The 25,152-nt window shown below is 40.2% G+C and overlaps 1 protein-coding gene across 1 annotated transcript in view; it reads right to left on the bottom strand.

Moving 5' to 3' along the window:
- Positions 1-9,298, bottom strand: part of LOC134222742 (sodium-independent sulfate anion transporter-like) — a 40,213-nt gene extending 30,915 nt beyond the window's left edge. Inside the window, exon 1 of the mRNA XM_062701924.1 lies at positions 9,006-9,298. Within this exon, the coding sequence (XP_062557908.1) occupies positions 9,006-9,066 (61 nt within the window). The 5' untranslated portion in view covers positions 9,067-9,298. The remainder of the gene's footprint in view (positions 1-9,005) is intronic.
- Positions 9,299-25,152: the final 15,854 nt, after the last annotated feature.

Raw genomic sequence — 25,152 nt, 5'->3', positions numbered from 1 at the left:
AGTGATAAAACGGCCTACTTTTCCATACCAACAAAATGGGTGCTTTAATGAACATTATGCAACTCAAATGGGTTGCATAATATCCATTAAAGCACTCATTTGGATGCTATAATAAAAATCCTACATCGGAACAGTAGTTACATGACTACATTTTGCTGAATTAGCTTGGGATAGTGTTCAGATAGTGTATTCTCTGCGTCGCGTAATAAATGAAATAGTTTGATGGACATAACATCAGAATTTTCCAAAGACGAGTTCATCTATCATTCAAGGCTTTTAGAGCTATGCGATGCGGCATGATAACATAGACACTGATTGTTATCTGCAGCAACATTATTTATTGGCAAAAATTATCATGTGGAGTAAATCGGTCTTTACTATTTTGGTACAGATTTATCATAACAAAGCTCATTTTTCGTCATTGCAAAAAATAGCGTGTGCAACTCGTTGCAAAACTCGATTTTTTCAGCACTCGTAGTATTTATCCAACTCGGCAAGCCTCGTTGGATAAACGTACAACTCGTGCTGAAAAAATCATCTTTTTGCAACTAGTTGCACAAACTACTATTTAGCAACATGCCCAATAGATCCCTTTTTATTCAACAAATTTTCAGCCGAACATAAAGATGTTTTTTATCTAAAAATGTGGGAATTGTTCTGCAGGAAACTAAGGAATTGCTCCAAGAACGCCCCCTGAAATTGCTCTTTAGAATTCTTTTGTATTTCAGTCTGAAATTATTTCAAAACTGTATTTGAAAATTGTTCGGACATTCATAAATATTTTCCTCTGAAAATTCCTTAGGAAGTTCATTAAAACGAAACTTCTTATTCTAAAATTTCTCCTAGATTTGTTTCTTCTAGTTTTTTTTTCCGAAAATATCTCCAGGAAATCCATCGGTAAATCCATCAAGATTTTTTTTCATAAAAATCCCCCTGGGACACAAACCAGGAATTCCATCGCGAATTTCTTCAAGAATTACTTTAGGAAATTCTTCAGAAATCCTTTCGGATACTTCTACGAAAGTTCCTTCGGAAGTTCTTCCTGAAAAAAGAACTTCTTGGAGAAATTTTCTGCAGAATAGCTTGAGAAATTAATGTGGGAATTCCGAAACGAATTCCCGAATAATTCTTGAAGAACTTTTCGGGGGAACTTTTAAAGGGATTTCTGGAGGAGTTTTTGAAGTAATTTAAGATATTGCTGCGAATTCCTGGAAAAAAATCTTTAAAAATCCTGAAGGGCATTTTGAATGATTTTTTTGTAGAAATTTTAAGAAAAGTATGTGCAGTTTTGAGAATTGCTGCAGAATCTTCCAGGAGAATTCCTTAAATTATTTCCAGAGGATTTCCAAGGGGATTTTTTGTAGGTAATTCCGAAATAGTTTTGATGAAATCTTTATACATAAAAATGAATTTCTGTCTGTCTGACCCTTAAGACTACTGAACCGATTGGCGTGCAAATTTGTATGCATGAGGCCGGGGGAGGTTCTTAAGAAGGTTCGAGACCCCTCCCCCTTTTGGAAAGGGGGGCTCCCATACATATGAAATATTAACTTCATCATAACTCGAGAACTAATCAAGCTAATGGGACCAAATCTGACATCTGGAGATTTTTAGAAGGGAAAATATGTTTTTGTGGTGGTTCGAAACCCCTCCCCCTTCTGGAAAGGAGGGCTCCCATACAAATAAGCCAGAAAATACTGCATAACTCGAGAACTTATCAGAGAATAAATCAATTTTAGGCGAAACGAAATTCGTCGGGTCTGCTAGTTTTTGTAAGAATATCTGGAGAAATAGCCAGATTTATTTATTTATTCATTTCTTCGTCTTGAATTATAAAACTCCTCAGACTGCTTCTTATCTAATATTTCTTATTCTATTCTTAAAAACTAGTTTAGACACATTAAAATCAAAACAGCACTTGCACTATTAAACGACCGAAAACAGTTTTCCAGAGGGTTGTTAAAACCATATGACGTCCTGTGACGCTGAATCATAATAAGATCGCGTTCACGCAGATGCCGAGAAGGAGCGTAAAACGTAACGTAAAATATCAAAAACAAACAGCCTTTGCAGATTAGTCCGACAAAGCGCAAGTGTCTCCAGCCCTATAAGTTTGCAGCGGCTGGAATAGTCCGGGAGGTTTACAGGATCATTCCAGGGAAGCCGACGGAGGGCGTATCTGATGAAACATCGTTGAACCTTTTCAATCCTGATAGATTGTGTCACGTGGTATGGGGACCACACACATACTGCATACTCCAAGATACTTCGCACCGTTGAACAGTATAGTGCTTTGAGTGCATAGATGTCCGTGAAGTCCTTTGTATTTCGACGAATGAAACCCAATGCAGCAAATGCTTTCGCGGTAGTCATGCTGATGTGCTCATTAAAACGAAGCTTGGTATCAATGGTCACCCCACGGCCGCGGATCAAATCTACACGTTCTAATTGAGTGGAACCTATCGTATACCCATTTTCGATACGTGTATTTCGGCGAGAAAACGATATAGCTTTGCATTTGCTTATGTTGAGAGCCATTCCATTTTCCGAACACCACAGTTGGAGTTCGTCTATATCGGCTTGAAGCGCACAACAATCGAGATGCGATGAGATTACTTTAAATATTTTTAGGTCGTCAGCATACAGTAAATGGCCCGATTTTAGCCGACTACATAGGTCGTTTATAAACAGTACAAAGATTAAAGGTCCAAGTACACTTCCTTGCGGGACACCGGACGTAATGGTAAACGCGTGTGAACGAGAGTTATTCAATCTGACGAAGGCCTTTCTTCCACTTAAATATGAGTGCAGCCATTGCGTTATCCAGTCGGGAAAACCCAGATATTTGAATTTCTGGATAGTGAGCTCGTGGGGAACTTTGTCGAAGGCCTTAGAGAAGTCGAAATATATTGCATCTACTTGATGTCGAGCCTCGATCTCTTTCGAGATATAATTCACATACGACATTAGGTTCGATGTGGTCGATCGCTTCTTCACAAAACCGTGTTGAAAATCGGATAGCAGTGGCTGGGATGCGGCGTACAATACGTTATGGACAAGCTCTTCGAAGACTTTTCCCAAGCAGCATAAAATAGATATACCTCGGTAGTTTTCGACTTCGTGTTTGTCACCCGATTTAATTATCGGAGTAATGGCGGCCGTTTTCCATAGTTCAGGGAATGATCCCTCATGCAGTGACTTATTGAAGATCACTGCCAACGGTGCCTGCAATGACACAGCGCACTCCTTGATGAACATCGGCGATAGCCTATCCGTACCAGGTCCTTTTGAAATGTCTAATTTCTTCAATATTGCGAGGACATCGTTTTGCGAAACGACTTTAAGTGGGAGGTTAACATCAAAAAGCAGGACGTTTCGTAGAGTTTCGGGAGCAAAATTCGGCGAAGAAGAACTATGCACTCCATCAAAAAAAATCGGCGAAAAGGTTTGCAGAATCATCCGGTGTATCAGCTGAACGATCTTTGAAGGTCAAGTTGGTAGGAATGGCATTTGATTGCCTACGATTGCGTATGAACGACCAAAACGAGGACGGATTGTGTTTAGCAGTTTCTTCCAGGCGAGCGACATAGTCACGGAATACGGCTTCTTGCCGTTCGGTGTAGCTTGATTCTATTGAGCGGAGGCTGTTCCAGTTGTCTGCAGAACGTGTGCGAAAAAATCGTTTGCGAGCTTTCCGTAGTGCGTTCCGGAGCTGTTGCAGCTCTGATGTCCACCAGGGATGTTTGAAGGGAATTGGCTTTCGCCTCCGCGGGTCGTACTGGTTTAAGATACCATATAGCTTGTCATAGAAAACGCATACGGTTTCATCAGTGTTCTTGCCATTGAAGGAGTCTGTCCAGTCGATAAACAAAATGGCGTTGTTAAGATCAGCAAAGTTGCAGTGTCGGAAGTCAAATCCGTCGTCGTGATTCGGAAAATCGGTAGTTCTGTTGTTGTCATTCACACTGATCCGAAGAACAAACGGTTTATGATGGTTGTCGATACGAAGTAGGGAAGTAGGTGGTTTAAGAAATTCAATTATGTTGGGCTCGTTAACGAATGCCAGGTCAAGAATACGGCCATTTGAATTATGCAGGGAGTTGATCTGATGCAATCCAGAGGCAACCATCGATTCGACAAGGGCAATCTCTTGCTCCGATGAGGCGTTAATTGGAAGTAAAGTACTTATGTCTTCGTCGAATGACAACGTCAACTCAGGAAGATTGTAATCACCTACGGTGACAATTATGTCGGAATCCTGGGCTTGATTGCAAATCTGTGATACGGTCGCTGAGTGAGATAAATAAAGAGCCGGACTGGAATTTGGTCGGAGATAGATACCACAGACCAAGATGAATTTGCAGACGAATTTTGCAAGGAATTTCCGGGAGAATTCCCGAAGAAATAAATCTGGGAACAATTTTCTGGGAGAGTTCTTGGAGGAATTTTCGAAAGAATTCCCGGGGCGTGAGTAGGAGGTGACTATCGAGGGCTTCCACGTGAGTTTCTGAATGAATTCAAAGGGAATTTCTAGAAAGACCTCGAAGTAATTAATGAAGAGATCTTGATGGAATTTCTGGAGTTACTCCAGAGAGTATGCCAGGAGGAGTTTACATGGAAATTTCTGAAAGATTTTCTGGTGGAAGTTCTAGGAAAGGAGATGTGGAAATTTCTTAGAGAATTCCTAAGTGAATTGCTCAAGCAAGTACTGAGAAAATAATGGAATTTCTAGGGTATATTTGGAAGGATTAACGGAGAAATACTTGGCAATAATTTAAGATGGATGTTCGGAGGAATTTCGTAAAAAAAATGCTAAGAACGGTCTTGAAACCTTGTTTCCTAGAAGGAAGTGAAGAATTCAGAGACTTACCCGCCCTCTTGTTTTTATTAATGCTCATTGCTGACCGTGGAGACATGACCTTTTAAGAGTTTTGTTTTTCAGAACTGTGTCCCTGCAGGATTACCACTGCTTGTCGGAATTTTACTTCCGCAAATGGGTCCCACGTAAAACGAAAGCACGAGTGCAAGCAAAGATCGTAACGGGATCAGTAGGCACAAATAGCGCTGAGAATCACTGTGGAAATTAAAATAGCTTCGGGTAGTATTGAAAACTTCCTTCAGCAAAGAGAGAAAATAGAACCGCACAGCACGAAAGCACGATGCGGTCTTACCATTACAATTCATAATTAGCTGTCCATCATTGAGCTCCATTGAAAAAAAAAATAGCAAAATCCCTTTCATATTCACTCAAATTTAACGATTTGCTATTCTTCCACCACACCCGTAAAATTGTAGTTCAATCCATTAAGAAAAAACAAACAACCATGCGTTCACCATCAATTTACATGCAATTGAGATAATTGAGTCATTTTACACCCACATTCGGGCATTTTGCCCCAGGCCTGTTTTTAAAACATTTTTTAAATGCGTTAGAAAATCATGAAAACCTTATTGTTTTGAATAGGAGATCATTGTAAAATGTAGCTGGGTTTGTAAATTTTGCACCTATACGTTGAAATGGTTGGGTATTTTTGTTTATATGGGCGAAAACATCGGAAAAGCTTAAGGGGTGCATCTTGGACCGTTCTACCCTAACTTTGGCGGTGTGTGATGGCGAATGAAGGTCGACGATTTTGTTCGACTTTACGGCGAACCCAGTTTTCAGAAGGTGGTAAGAGCTGGATGGGAAGTATACGACAGCAACCCTGCAACGATGTCGTTTGCTTCAGATCCAGTTGGTAAATAAAAAAGGTGTGCGGCGCTGTGAGCAAGGGCGCAGCCTAAGATCGAGCGATGCTGCTGCGAACCGAGTATTGTATTCTCTGTATACATGCATGAGAGCAAAATAAAGCAATGATTTTCCCAAAATTCAGAATTTTAGACCGAAGTCATTAGAAGAGGAGGTTCGAAAGTGGGCATCCATTTGTGGCGTATAACTTGAAAAATAGCCAGGAGGCACTAACAAATTCAAATCAATCCACCTAGCAGTGATCATGCCTTTCTCGTGCATTAGGGAGGATATAAAAAACAATCACATAAGAAACGATTTAAACTACACTGTAGGTAAATGGATTTCATTTTCTTCATTGGTTCACGAATATTGTATTAAAAACCCTGATTAATCACCCTAGCGGTAATGGTGCCTTTCTCATTCATAATAAAAAAATAATTTTTTGGCCATAAATTTTGATCCCATAGCCCGATTTGACCAAAATTCAGCCGTATTCAAGTTATTGTATTAAATAATTCAAGAATTTTTGTATTGGTAAATCGTACATAACTTTTGATAGAAAATAATACACTCGAGATTTTCGGTCACAATGCACAAAATAAGCTAAGCTTTCTATCGATGCGTTAATATTCAAAATCAGTGGTTGCGAACTTGGCGGTAAAATGGTTTTTAAAAAGAAATCCGAGATGGCGGCCAAAATCAATATGGCTGCATGTATTTTTATCGAGGATACACTCTTCCTCTTTCCAACGATATGCTGATCTCTATGATCGGTTGAGAAATGTTGGAGTTATGACAGTTTTGATGAGTCAAGAATTGACAAAAATCGAGGGGTCCATACAAATGATTTCGTGTATAACTAACGAGGGGTTCATATTTCTGATGAATTTAACTCGGATCCTTAATATACTCGCCGAAAGCTTTCGAATGAACATAAATTTAGGCATTTTGAGAACCTCGTGCAAATAGTGGCCCGGTTTCAGCGAGAATTACTCAATACTCAACAGGTTTCACTCAGTGAAAACTTGAAACGGCTTGTGCTAAAGCAGTTTTAAATCAAATGAGCTCAAAGGCCACTCAGAACTTAGTAAAGAATCAGATGAGCACTGTGGAGCAAAATCTATTTTTTGAACCACCCTAATAAATACGCATTGGAACTCATTTTTCCATTTGAATCACTTTAATTTATGACACGTTAAAAAAGGTAAAAAAAAAACTTTCGTATTGTTTTTCTTGTGAAAAAAATTGATTTGTTCGTAGTTCAAAGTAGAGATGTCTATTTGGTTTGATATTGAGCACAAAACATCTTGTTACTATAGCAAACAAATGACGGTTGTCAGAATGACAGCATCTGTTATCTGTCAAAAGATACGTAGGGGTGCCCATAACCGAACGGTGCCCACAACCGAACCTCTTCCCCTAATATTAAAGAAATTAATCAGAGAATACTCAGCGCTGGGGCTTCCCGCTTGCATCCTTCTGATCACGAGCACCGATTCACCAACAGAAACAATCACGCGTTCAGTTTGACCTGTGTTCAAATCATCCAGCACCGAAACCGGATTTTCATTAATTTATTCCATCCAAATCCAGTTTCGACAACAGCCTGGATAGATTTATGCAAATCAATGGTTAATTTGGAAGGAAAAAGTGCTTAGGTCATTGGATTTTTTGTTGCTTTATGTTAATGAATGTGAGCACTTCGGACAACGGCCTGGAAGCTTTCTACCTACATCATCCTTCATCAACATTTTATTTATTTTCATATTTGTTCAAATTGACTTAGGTATTGCAGTGTTATACATTTTGCATCCACGTTTCTCCAGTTCAGTTTCTAGTTCAGTGCATACCATACCAACAGGGATTGAAAATATTAGTTTATGGTAATTTCAAGAAAACATCTTTCACACGACATTTTGAATTAATGATTTTTCAGAAACGTGTAATAGGGACACGGCAGGTATTTCCGTCCATCGTCGTAGGGGCTAAAACCAACGAAAGCAACGTACATTTGCTAGAACTCCACTATAGCAGAACGTTTCTCCTGAGCTTACGATTTGGTACGTATGAGTTTTACAAAAAAGCGTCTCTTTTATTGGTTTTCGAACAGACAAAAATACCTGCCGTGTCCCTAGTCCTAATCCGTCAGACAGGACGTGGCGAATAAATTCTGTAAATGAATCGAAAATTGTTTTTTTAATTGAACTATTCACAATAATCTTCAATTCATCGCTAACTGCTAACTAAGGGTTTCGATCTATTGTATATTGATTGCAAACATCAGAGAATGGCATAAAACGCAATCATGGTGAAAATATCTCCTTGAATCATTCACACTAAATTTTGGATCGCCTATTTCGATAACAATTCACCTGTAGTTTACCGAATAACTTTGACGTATTAAAAGCATTACTTCGATTTTAACCAAAATTCAACGATTCTACTATCGGATATGCGTTGTACTCATCAGATATGCGTTCAGTTCGCTATACATTTATTAGCAATGCGAAACTTAAAATGTACCCCACCCACAATTCCGTTTTGCATAAGGTCAACTTTTCAAGCACAATTTGTAAAATATCGAACAAAATAAGAAGGTTCATATTGAACCATGCTCCCCCACCAAGAAAAACGAAACGGAATCTCCCTTTGCGCCACGGAATGTTTAATAACACATCACTTCATGGTACGCAAAATCTAACGAGAATGCAAATGATGTATGCGTCAAGATTGTAAAAAGCCCCGGAAAAGTATTAATTCATAAGCAACCGTTCCGCCATAACGGTGGAACTGTTCGTTGCTTCGGTTCCTGATGAAATAGAACCCATCCGAGCAATGAATCATGATTCCGTCACTACAGCGCTAGGCTGGGTTTCTCAATCCCTTTGGGTTAAAACGTTTGCGAATGGACTGGACTGTTCACTTGTACGCATCAACTTAATTTAATTGAAACATGAATCCTGTGTTGATGAGTAAGTTGGTCATTGAAATAAAATTTAATCTGATAATAATAAACTTGATTCTACGAGGTTTCCCAACGGAAAACAATACGAAAAGGGCGAATAAGTAGTCACTTGGTTTGCCTTGTGTTTGCAATGAGAATGGGTCGCCATATCATGGTTTGGAACACGCTGCATTAATGCATGTGGCTTGTAAACACACCGTCTAGATAAAACCTTCCGGAAGCACAACCGCAATCCAGCACTTTCTGATAGCGAAGCGTAATTGAAAATAAAACAGTAAATGCACTATTATTTTGCTGTACGTCACATACCGTCTGGAATCTGATGACTTGGATAAAGCTCTCGATCGGTTATGATGACTTCCTTAGCCATGCTTAGCCAACTGCTGCGGATCCAACGTGGCTGGATTAAGCGCCTGATTCACAAAATTCTATATCTCAGATCACGTTGGAGTTTGTTTCGCAAATACACGTATTAACTAAACTTCGATTTGTGGCCCAAACAAAGTCCACCCTCTCGTCACTGACAAGCCACTAGCCGCAAGTGTCAACCGTATGCAAAAGCTGGAACCGAACTGCGCCGTCTCCACCAAATTTCTCATCTGTTGTTGAAAAGTGAATGGTGGTGGATCAGAGAACTGTCCGTACTATTACTATGTTTGGTACATTCCTCTCGGCTGCCACCACCTGTTGCATAACTATTTCGCGTCGCGGCGGCGGTGCGGTGGAAGCGATGAGCGCGCAAACGTTGCGGGAGAGGTGGGATAGAAATATTTTGCATCAATGATAAGTTATCTATTTTTACCGGCATTAAAAGAAGATACACTGATATCATAAAGCGTCCGCAAAACAAATTGAAGTTAAGTTAAAGTTAAGTTAAAGTTAAGTTAAAGTTAAGTTAAAGTTAAGTTAAAGTTAAAGTTAAGTTAAAGTTAAGTTAAAGTTAAAGTTAAGTTAAAGTTAAAGTTAAGTTAAAGTTAAGTTAAAGTTAAGTTAAAGTTAAGTTAAAGTTAAGTTAAAGTTAAGTTAAAGTTAAGTTAAAGTTAAGTTAAAGTTAAGTTAAAGTTAAGTTAAAGTTAAGTTAAAGTTAAGTTAAAGTTAAGTTAAAGTTAAGTTAAAGTTGAAGTTAAGTTAAAGTTAAGTTAAAGTTAAAGTTAAGTTAAAGTTAAAGTTAAGTTAAAGTTAAGTTAAAGTTAAGTTGTTGTGTTGAGTTAAAGTTAAAGTTAAAGTTAAGTTAAGTTAAGTTAAAGTTAAGTTAAAGTTAAGTTAAGTTAAAGTTAAGTTAAAGTTAAGTTAAGTTAAGTTAAAGTTAAGTTAAAGTTAAGTTAAAGTTGTTAAAGTTAAGTTAAAGTTGTTAAAGTTAAGTTAAAGTTAAGTTAAAGTTAAGTTAAAGTTAAGTTAAAGTTAAGTTAAAGTTAAGTTAAAGTTAAGTTAAAGTTAAGTTAAAGTTAAGTTAAAGGTTAAGTTAGTTAAGTTAAAGTTAAGTTAAAGTTGTTAAGTTAAGTTGTTAAGTTAAGTTAAAGGTTAAGTTAAGTTAAGTTAAAGTTAAGTTAAAGTTAAGTTAAAGTTAAGTTAAAGTTAAGTTAAAGTTAAGTTAAAGTTAAGTTAAAGTTAAGTTAAAGTTAAGTTAAGTTAAAGTTAAGTTAAAGTTAAGTTAAAGTTAAGTTAAAGTTAAGTTAAAGTAAAGTTAAAGTTAAGTTAAAGTTAAGTTAAAGTTAAGTTAAAGTGCAAATCTTGTATGTCCATGCCAACCTTGGGTGCATAAGTGCGCCAGCAAGTTTATTGACATGACTGGAAAGCAACGATGCGCGCTTCAATAGCTGTTTAATCTTTATTAACGACAGACTGACAACCATTACAATCATTTCTATTGCTCCCATTTACAATCACCATTTAAAAATTGCGAGCAAAACAGACAATCAATCTGTCATCGAAACAGATTGGCGTGGTGGCGACAATCATCGACGAAATTGATTATCATTGTTTTGGAAATTAGATAATTATGCTGTAGAAGGCGAATCTTAAATGAGCGGAACAAGATATTTCTAGATATGACTCTTATCTTGAACGTCACAGTTGGTACTGGGAATACAATTTTGTTTGAGCAGCGGACGCTAATACGCTAATGAGATATCTAATTGTTTATTTTCTCAACTATATTTGAAAACCGAGCCGAGAGGTTGTCTGTTTGCCTTTCCCGTACAACAACGTTTTATTACTGTTTTGTGTACTTTACAATCCGCTGTCGAAAGCCTATTCTCATTGAGGCAATTCAGGCCACTGTAGCAGACTTTGCTTTTGTCCATGCTCTAATCACATCTTGCTTAACTTTTCAAAAAGACCTAAGTAACATTTTTTTATGAATTAATTTGAGTACTGCAATCAAATGCTTTCATATTAGTTTGTTGATTGAAATATTCAAAATAATTCATGAAAAATGTTGCTTCGGTCCTTTTGCAAAGTTAAGCGAGACATCATTGCATTGGTGAAACTATATTTGCATCTATTGGTGAAACTTATTATATTAGAATAACTAAAGAAATACAAGATTCCTACAAAAAAAATAACTGGAGCAGACCAGCAATCGGCAGCACGTGTCTGTACTCTGCATACACATCCATTATCTCGGGCTAATGTTCCCGGTTTTAAACCTATTTCAATAGGAACAGATAACACTGATTCTTCTGAGCTATTATTTTGGCAACTTAAACACCAATTAAAAACTACAAAAATCCACAATGTTTAGTTATCGACAAGTTTTTAAATTACTTTTTTACATATTTTCAAAACCGGCATTTCAATTGGTCATAAACTATTATTGCATCCAGGCGAGGCTGGTAGATGATTGGTAATCGTGCCTGCCTCCCATTCCAGTTTATCTGAGATCAAACTCGGGCCGACTGAGTTCTTTTAAGAGAAAAAATAGCTCTTCCTACCTTGCCTCGGAGAGGAAGTATAGCCGTAGAAGCCGGCACATGTTGATGGGTACGTTATGAGGGTCTCCTTTCTGAAAATCATCTGTTCGACGTCTTTGATTGTCACTCGTCAGCAAATAGGCCGACAGAAATTAAACACAGATAAAAAATCATTATGCAATAACAATACTTTTCGTGGAGTGACAGAATTACTTTGCTAGGTTTTATTGTTCAATAAGTATAATTGACTTCAGTCTTTGCATGGCTGTATATAATGGAGATAATAAAGAGCCAAATAAAAATATGATGAATTGGCGGTATGCTTTACCAGGAAAAACATTAGGCGACGATGACGAGGCTGAGAGAGCGAGAGGTGATGGCTAGGTGAGGCTAGCGGTGTTGGTGTCTTTCTCGTGCAGAAAAAAAATACCAAAAAAGATAAAAATTAGTTTTTTAGCGCGTTTTGGGCATAAAAAATAGTATTTTGGCCATAACTTCTGATCCCATAATTCGATCTGGCTAATTTTCAATGGCAGACAATGGGACAGGATAGTTCGAAAAATAAGTTCCAACAAGTGCGTCTACACAATTTGCAATTTGTCTCCGAGCCCCCTACGTAAAATTTCTTTTTGGAGTGATCATAAAACTTTGTTGTTCGAGAAAGGCAAAACGCATAAGTTTGTTCACAGGTGAATATTTTTGCCTTTCTCGTATACAAAGTATACGTAAAGGCTATATGTTCGCTCCAAAAATGAACTTTTTATAGGAGGCCCGGAGACCCATAGTGTTATATACCAATCGACTCAGTTCGACGAATTGAGGTGATGTCTGTGTGTGTGTGTGTGTGTGTTTTTTTTTTCTTCCTAAACAATGGAGGGGGAATCTGCTCAACAGACATCCTGGGTTGACCAGGAAGTGCTGGGTTAGGGGCCACCTCCAATGAGGGAGGCAGGGCTGCATCCCCGACCAGCTAAACCGTTTCCATTGCCGCCAAGCCCATCGTCCCTTCGGTACAACCAGAAAGTAATGCTTCAAAGGGGGGCCAGTGCATGACGCACCCTCGAGGTTAGCTGCGTGTCCTTGCAGCATCGAACATCGTGACTCGCGATATGAGAAGAACACCATGAGATCTGGCCAGCGCATTGCCGGCTTGCCAGGTGGCCTTACCACGCCCTATGTCCTCGGAAGGTGGGCAGGGTCGACTTCGCGCCTGCTTCCCTCTGCACGACTGGTATCAAGAATGATGATGCCGCGTGCACCCCAAATTGACCTTTCTGCGATAGGGCCTGTTCGCCAGCACACAGAGGGACTTGCCGACGCGGTGCCTACGCCTGCCCCAGCCTTGACGAGGGCCCCTTTCCGTCCTCGGGCTCGGAACCCGCCCGGTTGACCGACGCCGCGAAAGCGACGATACCATGTTGTTCTTCGCGCGGCCACTTGTTCGATAAAAGGATCGAGTTCGACCACAGAGCATGACCACCGGAATGACCCATGAAACCGACTCCGATCCCTTGGGCCACCTCTTATTTGCGCCTGAACTAGCCATCCCTCGAGTCCACGCGCCACCTTCTGTGTAGCTCCGAGACGATTTGGGCGATAGCCGATAAAACGGCGTTCCTGCCAACTTCGTCTTTACACATCCTTCGGACTAGGTTGTCCGGGGTAGTCTCCAGACCACATCTTACAAGCATGTGGTCACGCATTGCGCGAAAACGTGAGCACACGAACAACACGTGTTCCGCCGTTTCCTCTAAACCTGCGCACACCAAACACTTGCGCGAAGCCGAGCAAGCCAGCTGCGTTACCTGCACTTTGATTTTGCACCACGCTTAAACGCCGGGCACATTGAGCCCCCTATGGGGTGCTTGCTGTTCACAGCTTTGCTGGAACAAATCAAACAATTGGGAGGGTTCGTGCAGCATTGTGCCTTATGTCCCTCCAATCCGCAGCGTCGGCAGAGATTGCTTCTGTCAGGGCCTTTGCAGTCCCATTGCTTGTGCACCGGTTCCAGGCACTTGAAGCAAACTTCGGGTTGCTCGTATATGCGCACAGGGCATACCGACCATCCCACCTTGACGCTCCCTAACTTGACTACCTTGGAGGCGTCCGCTGCAGATAGCCGAACCAATGCTACCTGCGTCCCTGCCGGACCTTTCCGTAGCCGAACGGCTGCGGTGGGCGTCTCCACTTCACACTGTCGCCGCAGTGCCGTGACGAGCTCTTCGACTTCAGTGATCTCGTCCAGGTCTTTAACCCTTAGATTCACCTCCGTCGTGAGTGCCCTCACCTTGACCGTCTCGCCTAGGACCTCCTCCGCCAACTTCTTGTAGGCGGCGCCCTTTGCGAGACGCCCCGCTTCAGCTCGAGTATCATCTCGCCCATCCGGGTACGTCTTATTCGACGTACGTCGGCGCCGAGTTCACCGAGCTTGACGTCACTCCTCATCGGACTCAAAACGTCCGAGTACCTAGCCTCGTCCGCCGTGATGACTAGGGCATCGCATCTGGAGCGGTTTGCGGCTACCCTAGACTTCTTGCTACTCTCATTCGCCTGGGCCTTCTTTTCGGCCCTTGACGTCTTCGGTTTCCCCTTGCTTTTGACCAGGGTCCAGGAGGCTCTATTTCCCTGGTCTGGTGCGGCTGAGAACTTTCAGCCTGCCGTAACCCCTTACCACCGTCTTGCCTGAGTGGACGGACCTTTCCAGGTCCTTCCTCTCCCGGTTTTGGAGGTACCTGACCGGGGTTCTGCTTCCCAGCCCCACTACCCTTGTTCGGGGTAGTAACCCTCCGCGTTTTGGAGCGGCCCCAGGGAGCTCATCCTGGAGACTGTCTCCCCCGTTTTTGTGTCTGCTCCGTTGGAGCAGTCACCCCTGACGTACCCGCAAATACTTGAGCCTCAGTCTGGGTAGACTTTGGCACCACCGTCTTAGCTGGCACGCCTTCGGTCGATTCGACCTTGCCCGAGTCCGCGAATCCTTGGGCCTCAGTCTGGATAGACCTCGACTCCACCGATTTCACGGGTTTACACTTGGCCGTCCCGATCGCCCTCTCCAGCTTGGCGTCCAGCATCGACTTTCGAAGTTTCTGCAAGCTCCTCTCGAGGTCCTTGCTGATATTATGCTTCGATGACGCAAAGTCGATGATGGCGTCCAGCTGTTCCGTCGCCACCTCGAAGGCCGAAAGCCCATCGCGTTTGCGGTTCATCGCCTTCACAAGCCATGGGCCGTCAATAACCCTTCCGGCGTTTTTATAGCCGAGAGGAAGGTTGAGTGACCCACGCTGGCGCTGCGCACTGAGCTGCCGACTATTGCCTCTGGCCTCCTAGGCGGAGACCTGAACAACCCACCTCTTGCGAAGGGGTTGTCGCCTACACTACTACCACTAATTGAAGAATTGACTTGGTTTTCCATTTTGGTCCCACGAGTTGCTCGGGAAAAGAGGTCCACCACGCCAGAGCCCAGCATAACGCGGTAAGGGACAATTACTGTGGAGGGTGCCCAGGTACCCCACAGGCTCCGTTAAAGGCCTAGCTTATTATTTTACCCCCTGGCCATGCATCCCCTCGGCACGGGTCGCTTGACGCCTTGGGATTAGGGGTTAGGGACGATGGTCCCGGTCTAACTCGCAGTGGCCATGGGGAGGGGTCGTCAAGCCCTTGGACAAAGTCCCTGCTGCCCCAGTTTGTGTATGTGTGTGTATGTGTGTATGTATGTATGTATGTGTGTGTATGTGTGCACCACCCAAAAAAAATGTCATTCATTTTTCAGGCACTTATCCTTAACCGATTTACTCGCAACAAGTTGCATTCAACGCAGAATACTCTCCCATTGTTTCCTATTGAAAATCGGACTATGGGATCGGACTATGGGATCAGAAGAAATGGCCAAAATACTATTTTTTTATGCACGAGAAAGGCACCATCATCGCTAGGTGGATTAATCAGGGTTTTGTAGATTTGACAAACTTACAAGATCGTATCATAAATCTGCAGATCTTCCGCACGAATTACTCAACTGCATTTATTTATTTTTGTAGGGATATGTGGCAGGACCATCATCATCATCATATGTAAGAGGTACCGAAGCTTACTCGCCTTTCAAAGATCGAGAAACACGTGAAAACCGCATTGAAGTAGTTTTTACGCAGTTTTTGGGACCACCCGCTTTTTCACACGGATCTTGGGATTTACGCGGTACGTATCCCCAGCGTAAAAACCGACTCCAGTGTACAGTGTTAGCAATCGCTTCTCTCAAACCGGCACCCGCTGGCGCGCGCTGTGACAATAATTCAACAATAATTATTATTGTTTAGTTGGCTGGGATTCTGAGAAACGGCACCGAAAATGCTTTGGATTGGATTGGATTTGGATTGGATTTGGATTGGATTTGGATTGGATTTGGATTGGATTTGGATTGGATTTGGATTGATTTGGATTGATTTGGATTGGATTTGGATTGGTTTGATTGGTTTGATTGGATTTGGATTGATTTGATTGGTTTGGATTGATTTGGATTGGTTTGGATTGATTTGGATTGATTTGGATTGGTTTGGATTGATTTGGATTGGATTTGGATTGGTTTGGATTGGTTTGGATTGGTTTGGATTGGTTTGGATTGGTTTGGATTGGTTTGGATTGGTTTGGATTGATTTGGATTTGGATTGATTTGGATTGGTTTGGATTGGTTTGGATTGGTTTGGATTGGTTTGGATTGGTTTGAATTGGTTTGAATTGGTTTGGATTGGTTTGGATTGATTTGATTGGTTTGGATTGGTTTGGATTGGTTTGGATTGGTTTGGATTGATTTGGATTGGTTTGGATTGGTTTGGATTGGTTTGGATTGGTTTGGATTGGTTTGGATTGGTTTGGATTGGATTTGGATTGATTTGGATTGATTTGGTTGGTTTGGATTGGTTTGGATTGATTTGGATTGGTTTGGATTGGATTTGGATTGGTTTGGATTGATTTGGATTGATTTGGATTGATTTGATTGTATTTGGATTTGGATTGATTTGATTGGATTTAGATTGGTTTGGATTGGTTTGGATTGATTTGATTGATTTGGATTGATTTGGATTGATTTGGATTGGTTTGGATTGATTTGGATTGATTTGGATTGGTTTGGATTGATTTGGATTGATTTGGATTGATTTGGATTGATTTGGATTGATTTGGATTGGTTTGGATTGATTTGGATTGGTTTGGATTGATTTGGATTGATTTGGATTGATTTCGGATTGGATTTGGATTAATTTTGAATTTGTTTTGGATTCGATTTGGATTGAATTTGGTTTGGATTTGGATTGAATTTGATTTGGATTGGGATTGGATTTGGAATGGATTTGGATTGGATTTGGAGCATGACCACCGGTATGACCCATGAAGCCGACTCCGATCCCTTGGGCCACCTCTTATTTGCGCCTGAACTAGCCATCCCTCGAGTCCACGCGCCACCTTCTGTGTAGCTCCGAGACGATTTGGGCGATAGCCGATAAAACGACGGTTACACATCCTCCGGACTAGGTTGTCCGGGGTAGTGTCCAGACCACATGTGGCAAGCATGTGGTCACGCATTGCGCGAAAACGTGAGCACACGAACAACACGTGTTCCGCCGTTTCCTCTAAACCTGCGCACACCAAACACTCGGGCGAAGCCGAGCAAGCCAGCTGCTTTACCTGCACTTTGATTTTGCAGCACGCTTAAACGCCGGGCACATCGAGGGGTGCTTGCTGTTCACAGCTTTGCTGGAACAAATCAAACAATTGGGAGGGTTCGTGCAGCATTGTGCCTTATGTCCCTCCAATCCGCAGCGTCGGCAGAGATTGCTTCTGTCAGGGCCTTTGCAGTCCCATTGCTTGTGCCCCGGTTCCAGGCACTTGAAGCAAACTTCGGGTTGCTCGTATATGCGCACAGGGCATACCGACCATCCCACCTTGACGCTCCCTAACTTGACTACCTTGGAGGCGTCCGCTGCAGATAGCCGAACCAATGCTACCTGCGTCCCTGCCGGACCTTTCCGTAGCCGAACGGCTGCGGTGGGCGTCTCCACTTCACACTGTCGCCGCAGTGCCGTGACGAGCTCTTCGACTTCAGTGATCTCGTCCAGGTCTTTAACCCTTAGATTCACCTCCGTCGTGAGTGCCCTCACCTTGACCGTCTCGCCTAGGACCTCCTCCGCCAACTTCTTGTAGGCGGCGCCCTTTGCGAGCCGCCCCGCTTCAGCTCGAGCATCATCTCGCCCATCCGGGTACGTCTTATTCGACGTACGTCGGCGCCGAGTTCACCGAGCTTGACGTCACTCCTCATCGCCTTCAAAACGTCTGAGTACTTAGCCTCGTCCGCCGTGATGACTAGGGCATCGCACCTGGAGCGATTGGCGCCTACCCTAGACTTCTTGCTACCCTCATTCGCCTGGGCCTTCTTTTCGGCCCTTGACGTCTTCGGTTTCCTCTTGTTCTTGACCAGGGTCCAGGAGGCGTCATCCCCTCTATTTCCCTGGTCTGGTGCGGCTGAGAACTTTCAGCCTGCCATAACCCCTTACCACCGTCTTGTTTGAGTGGACGGACCTTTCCAGGTCCTTCCTCCCCGGTTTTGGAGGTACCTGACCGGGGTTCAGCTTCCCAGCCCCACTACCCTTGTTCGGGGTAGTAACCTCCGCGTTTTGAGCGGCCCCAGGGAGCTCATCCCTGGAGACTGTCTCCTGTTTTGTGTCTGCTCCGTTGATTTGGATTGGATTTGGATTGGATTTGATTGATTGATTTGGATTGGATTTGGATTGATTTGGATTGATTTGGATTGGATTTGGATTGATTTGGATTGATTTGGATTGGATTTGAATTGATTTGAATTGGATTTGGATTGATTTGGATTGGTTTGGATTGATTTGGATTGGTTTGATTGATTTGGATTGATTTGGATTGGATTTGGATTGATTTGGATTGATTTGGATTGATTTGGATTGGTTTGGATTGATTTGGATTGATTTGGATTGGTTTGGATTGATTTAGATTGGATTTGGATTGGATTTGGATTGGTTTGGATTGATTTGGATTCGATTTGATTGATTTGATTGGATTTGGATTGATTTGGATTGGATTTGATTGGATTTGATTGGTTTGGATTGGTTTGGATTGGTTTGATTGGATTTGGATTGGTTTGGATTGGATTGGTTTGGATTGATTGGATTGGTTTGGATTGATTTGGATTGGTTTGGATTGGTTTGGATTGATTTGATTGATTTGATTGATTGGTTTGGATTGGTTTGGATTGATTTGGATTGGTTTGGATCGGATTTGGATTGATTGGATTGGATTTGATTGATTTGGATTGATTTGGATTGGTTTGGATTGGTTTGGATTGGTTTGGATTGGATTTGGATTGGTTTGGTTGGTTTGGATTGGATTTGGATTGGATTTGGATTGGATTTGGATTGGTTTGGATTGGTTTGATTGGATTTGGATTGGTTTGGATTGGTTTGGTTTGGACTGATTGGATTGGATTGGATTTGGATTGGTTGGATTTGATTGACTGGATTGGTTGGATTGGTTTGGATTGGTTTGGATTGGATTTGGATTGGATTTGGATTGGTTTGGATTGGTTTGATTGGATTTGGATTGGTTTGGATTGGATTTGATTGGTTTGATTGGTTTGGATTGGATTTGGATTGGTTTGGATTGGATTTGATTGATTTGGATTGATTGACTGGATTGGATTTGATTGGTTTGGATTGGTTTGGATTGATTTGGATTGGTTTGGATTGGTTTGGATTGGATTTGGATTGGTTTGGATTGGATTTGATTGGTTTGGATTGATTTGGATTGGATTTGGATTGATTTGATTGATTTGGATTGATTTGGATTGGTTTGGATTGGTTTGGATTGGTTTGGATTGATTTGGATTGATTTGGATTGATTTGGATTAGATTTGGATTGATTTGGATTGATTTGGATTGATTTGGATTGGATTTGGATTGATTTGGATTGATTTGGATTGATTTGGATTGATTTGGATTGGATTTGGATTGATTTGGATTGGATTTGGATTGATTTGATTGGATTTGGATTGATTTGGATTGATTTGGATTGATTTGATTGATTTGGATTGATTTGGATTGGATTTGGATTGCATTTGGATTGGATTTGGATTGGATTTGGATTGAATTTGGATTAGATTTGGATTGAATTTGGGTTTAGATTGAAATTGCATTGCATTTGGATTGGATTTGGATTGAATTTGGATTGCATTTGGATTGGAATTGGTTTGGATTTGGATTGCATTTGGATTGGTTTGGATTTGGAAAGAGTTTGGATTGGTTTTGGATTGGATTTGAATTGGATTGGGATTGGATTTGTATTGGATTTGAATTGGATTTGGATTAAATTTGTTTTGGGTTTAAATTTGATTGGATTTTAATTGAATTTGGATTGGATTTAGATAAGATTTGAATTGAATTCGCTTTGGTTTGAACTTGAATTTAAATTGAACACAATCATAGTTAATTGCCTATATTCCGGGTATTATCCACTCAAGGTGGAAATTAATTACTATGTCTGAATCTCGATTTGTGCAATTGCACAACATATAAGAGATTTAGTTCGAAAAATGTATTGGAGGGTAGGGGAAGCTGGGTAGACTTGATCACCCCTGTTTTATCGAGAACTAAAGTAGTTTTGTTCTAACGTATTTTTCAGTATAGATCCTCTAGACAAAAGACCTTTATGTGGTGAGTTATTTTTTGGATTGACAGCCTTATTTATTCTGCAGGGCGATTTGTATGTTTTGACCTTCCTAAAGATTTGTTTATTGGCCACGCAAAATTTGAACAACTTTTCATGACAATGACCAAATGCTTTCGTTTTTTTCACAGCACAAAGCCATAAATATTAGACCTCTTCATGTTTTCAAAAAGTATCAAAAATTCAATCGGTCAGCCCAGAATCACAATTCTTATGCTAAAATAAGTCTCCTGTCAAATTTTCAGCTAATTCGGATAAAATTTCGAGGTGGCTCAAGTCGATTTAGTGTTTTTGGGCTATTTTCAATTTTGGAAAAAATCTAACAAGTGATATAAACGTCGAAACCTATAGCAACAACCTCTATACGGAAGCTTTTGGTGTGCTCTACAAGTCTTGTGAACATTGTGATTCGTTTCGTTCACGTTTTGTCCATGTTAAAGTGATTTTTAAGCTTTTAAGTGCATAAAAATACTGCTTCCCCCAAAAGATTGTAAATTTATTATATTATTATTCCTCTTTTTACCTTGAAAATTTGAGTAATATAATTGCCCATGTGCGATTTACCGTTAAATTCTTAAAAATCAGAAGCTGAACATTTGTCATAAATTTGCACGCTAGGATTTCTTTAAGCAAGTTGTTCGAACAAAACATAAATCAAATCATATGATATTTGATGCTTACAACAAATGACTTCTAAATTTTGTTAATTTCACCATATGTCTGCATGCTTTTAACATTGAGTGCATCGTAGTAACAAGTGAAATCGAAGCTTCTTTGTTTGAACAACTTGTTCGAAAAAATCTCAGCGTGCAAATTTTTGACAAATGTTCAGCTTCTGATTTTTAAGAATTTAACGATAAATCACACATGGGCAATTATATTACTCAAATTTCCAGGGAAAAAAGAGGAATAATAATATAATAAATTAACAATTATTTGTCATAAACTCAAGAATTTTGTAGAACAACGACTTTTGGGAAAACAGTATTTTTACGCACTAAAAAGCTTTAAAATCACTTTAACATGGACAAAACGTGAACGAAACGAATCGCAATGTTCACAAGACTTGTAGATCACACCAAAAGCTTCCGTATAGAGGTTGTTGCGATAGTTTTCGACGTTTATATCAGTTGTTATTTTTTCCAAAATTGAAAATAGCACAAAAACACTAAATCGACTTGAGCCACCTGAAATTTTATCCGAATTAGCTGAAAATTTGACAGGAGACTTATTTTAGCATAAGAATTGTGACTCTGGGCTGACCGGTTGAATTTTTTGAAACTTTTTGAAAATATGAAGAGGTCTAATAAATATCCCGCATAATCATGGACCATTCGTAGACCGCATCTGTTATAATTGAAGAGAATAAGTGTTATTGTAGCGATGGTCTCACTAATAGTAGTTAACCATAAATGGACAGTCTCATGTACTGTTTCAACAGTGGCTCAGATAGTAAACGACCAAACGACCATATGAGTAATGGGCGGTTAAGTATAATTAACATTTAAATCCGGTCGTTTTCAGAACAAAATTTTCGATGTACCATATATCAGTTGGTAGATGTACAATTGAATAACTATATAATTACACATCGACAGCATGTTATGTATTAACAGTAAGTGTTGATGTAGGGTTGGTATGGTGAATCAAGCTTAACATTGCATGCTAACATTAAGTGAATAGTGACAAGATATCTTATAACGCATATTTAATTTTGACTGCATGGTAATGTTGTTTTTAATTATGCGGGATGCTAAATGATCTGTACTGATGAAAATTTCAACATTACATCAAAGTTTTAGAATATTTGGATTTGAAGCTGTTGCCTCAATATGGGGACACTTGATCCCCCATTAGTCACACATACAAAAATTTGTCGAACAAATTCAAAAAAATGTAAATCTGTTCTCAGACTTCTATTTTTTTTTTGTAGATTTGACAGATTTGATGAAGGGTTGGCAGGAAAAAATATGTATTGCGTAGATATCATAGAAAAGGGATCCAGTCTCCCCAAATTTTAAAATTGCATCTGCTGTTGAATTCAATAACAAAAATCATTCACGTATACGCACATCATTTCGAGAATTCCGCGTATTTTGAAGGAAAAATATTTAAAATAAATTTAAAAAAATTCATCAAAGCAAGTGCTTGGAAATAATTAATGGACTGTCATACATCAGTAAAGTTAAATACTATATTTCTTAGAGAGTCTGTATCGCGTATGTTTATTTATTTTTAGCTGTAATACATCGAAAATCAGAAAAGGAGATCAAGTCTCCCCAGTCTCCCCTACAGTAAAATTTCGATTCCCGCCTACTAATTAGTACCTATTTTCTCCAACTTAATTGACAACTTAGGTGCACTTGTTTTTGAGGTTTTTATGATTTCCTGCACAATAAATCGATCATCAAGATCAGATAATGCCCGCGCACGACCACTCCGTTGTTTTTCTGCAAGGTTTTTGTGGCGCTGATGCGAACAATCACTGATTCAACTATCGTACGGGCTCCACCCCCAATTGTCGCAATTTCGTAGGCCAACTTGCACTGATTATGTAGCCGTATAGGATGACTTTTTTTTCAGCAGGGCTCGTCTCTTTACCTTTCCGACCCATGGGGCCTTTATCTTTCCGCGCCGAGGTCTAATCAAAACAATCAAACTGATTAATTTGTCATTGAGTATTGAGTAAATTGTTGCTAGGCACCACTGAAATATGCTAGTGTCACTACATGCCAATATCAATAACTATTATATTAAATTTGTGTTTTACGAGATTACGTTTCAATAGACGAATACTTTTTGAGCGAGTGAAAATACGAAAATTCAAACATTTCCTACTTGATTACAATAGTAATTGGATTTTCTCTCTTGGATCTTACGAAATGATAAGTCCTCTACCGAATTTAGAAGAAAGTTTTATGATTTCGTTTTATATTCATTATAGTAAAAAATATGCAGATAGACGAATACTTTTTGGACCCACTGTATGTGGTATTATTGTAGCGGGCTGTTCACAAATTACGTAACGCTTGAGGGGAATGGAGGAGGTCAGGCCGAGCGTTACGGCTCCAGTACACATAAACTAAATCTTCCATACGGAACGGAACGAGTGTACATATATTCGTTTTTCCATGTTTTTGTCCTGCCCGATCTACGTCAATATTTAATGTTCTGTTCGAGGTTCTGTTACCATCCAGACGAGAAAGGGAAAATTCCTATTATTTGGCAATAAATCGAGATCCCTTTATCATTGACAAATGATTGATAGAACCTTATCCGTAGGGGAAACTGGTCAACTGTACAACATGAACAATTTCACTGTTTGAACTTGAAAACGATCAGTCATGGTCAACTTGTTTTTTTTATTTCTAAGAGTTAGATTGCCAAAGTAAGTAAAACGAATAAAGTTTTTGCAATGTTTCTTCGTCAATAGAATTGAACAGCAACACGGCTTGGAACGTTATGAAGCAACAGTCCACATGAAACACAATAAGGCACTGTTGTCAGACAGATTGGAACCCATCAATCAGTAATGTTGTGGTTCACAAAGGCGAGATGAGCATTGAGGCTGTTGGCAAAAGCGTTCTCAAGCCACGTTGTCGAGAAAGTAATTCTGAACATCGAGTCAACGAAGTATGTAAATTGCATAACTATCTTTAAATCTACTTTTCGTCAAAAAAAAATGTGAATAGGGACACGGCAGGTATTTCCGTCCATCGTCATAGGAGCTAAAACCATCGAAAGCAACATCCATTCGCTAGAGCTCCACTATAGCAGAACGTATCTCCTGAGCTTAAGATTTGATACGAATAAGTTTGTCAAAAAAGTGTCTCCTTTATTGGTTTTCGAGACTATGACGAAAAGACGAAAATACCTGCCTTAACCCTTCAGCATTATTTTCGACAAAGAAGGCTGAACTAAACGCAACTGCCAATCACGAAAATATGTTGTTCAAACTGGATCAGCACAACATGAGTAAGAAGGCATAAGCATGCCCATCAACGCCTATGGCTGAGGCGGTTTCTCCTATTATGACTAGTTCTTATAACCGTTATCGTTGAACGCTTGTAATCGAATCGTTCATTTGTCCTTAAACGAAAGAATCGAAATCGTTGAAAAGTCCCACTTTTGACATCTTTCCCCTAAATAGTCTACGTGCATCTGATTACAACTCTTTAGTGGCATAGCATCCCACAACTAGAGCATTGCAGCATTTCAGCTTATCAGAACTGATACTTTGTCATTTTCAATTGCAATGTTGCAAATACGCCAATTGGCTTGTTCATTGACTATTTTGATATTTTCCCATGAAATCTCGCTTAACTTTTCAAAAGGACCTAAGTAACATAACAATCAACAGAACAACATGAAAACTACTGATTGCAGTATTCAAATTAATTCATGAAAAAAATGTTACTTAGGTCCTTTTCAAGAAATATTCTCATTTCTTAAGTCGATTATTTCGATCAATTTGCATCCGTATAACGTGGACACAATATATTTTAAGTCCACGAAAATCGAGCAGGTTTACAAACAAAATCTTTTCCAAGCCTAGTCAATGATCGAACTCAGTCGTGATCTTGCTTGTAAGCCGTGCTTCTTTCCACTGATCTATTGAAGGTCTCTGATTCTATACACGATTGTATACAATTGCCCATGAATTATCAATTTTCAATAATCCTGAATTATACTTTGTAATTTGTATACTCCACTCAATTCACTATCAAGCGTTCCCTCTCTTCTACCCAGCTTCTGTGTTGATTGATAGCGGCTCTCCATAGACAGACGACTAACAACCCTGCACCACTATC

The sequence above is a fragment of the Armigeres subalbatus genome, chromosome 1, assembly GCF_024139115.2.
Source record: "Armigeres subalbatus isolate Guangzhou_Male chromosome 1, GZ_Asu_2, whole genome shotgun sequence".
Taxonomy (NCBI): domain Eukaryota; kingdom Metazoa; phylum Arthropoda; class Insecta; order Diptera; family Culicidae; genus Armigeres; species Armigeres subalbatus.
The sequence above is the reverse complement of the archived record's forward strand: the minus strand, read 5'-3'. Positions and strand labels throughout refer to the sequence as shown.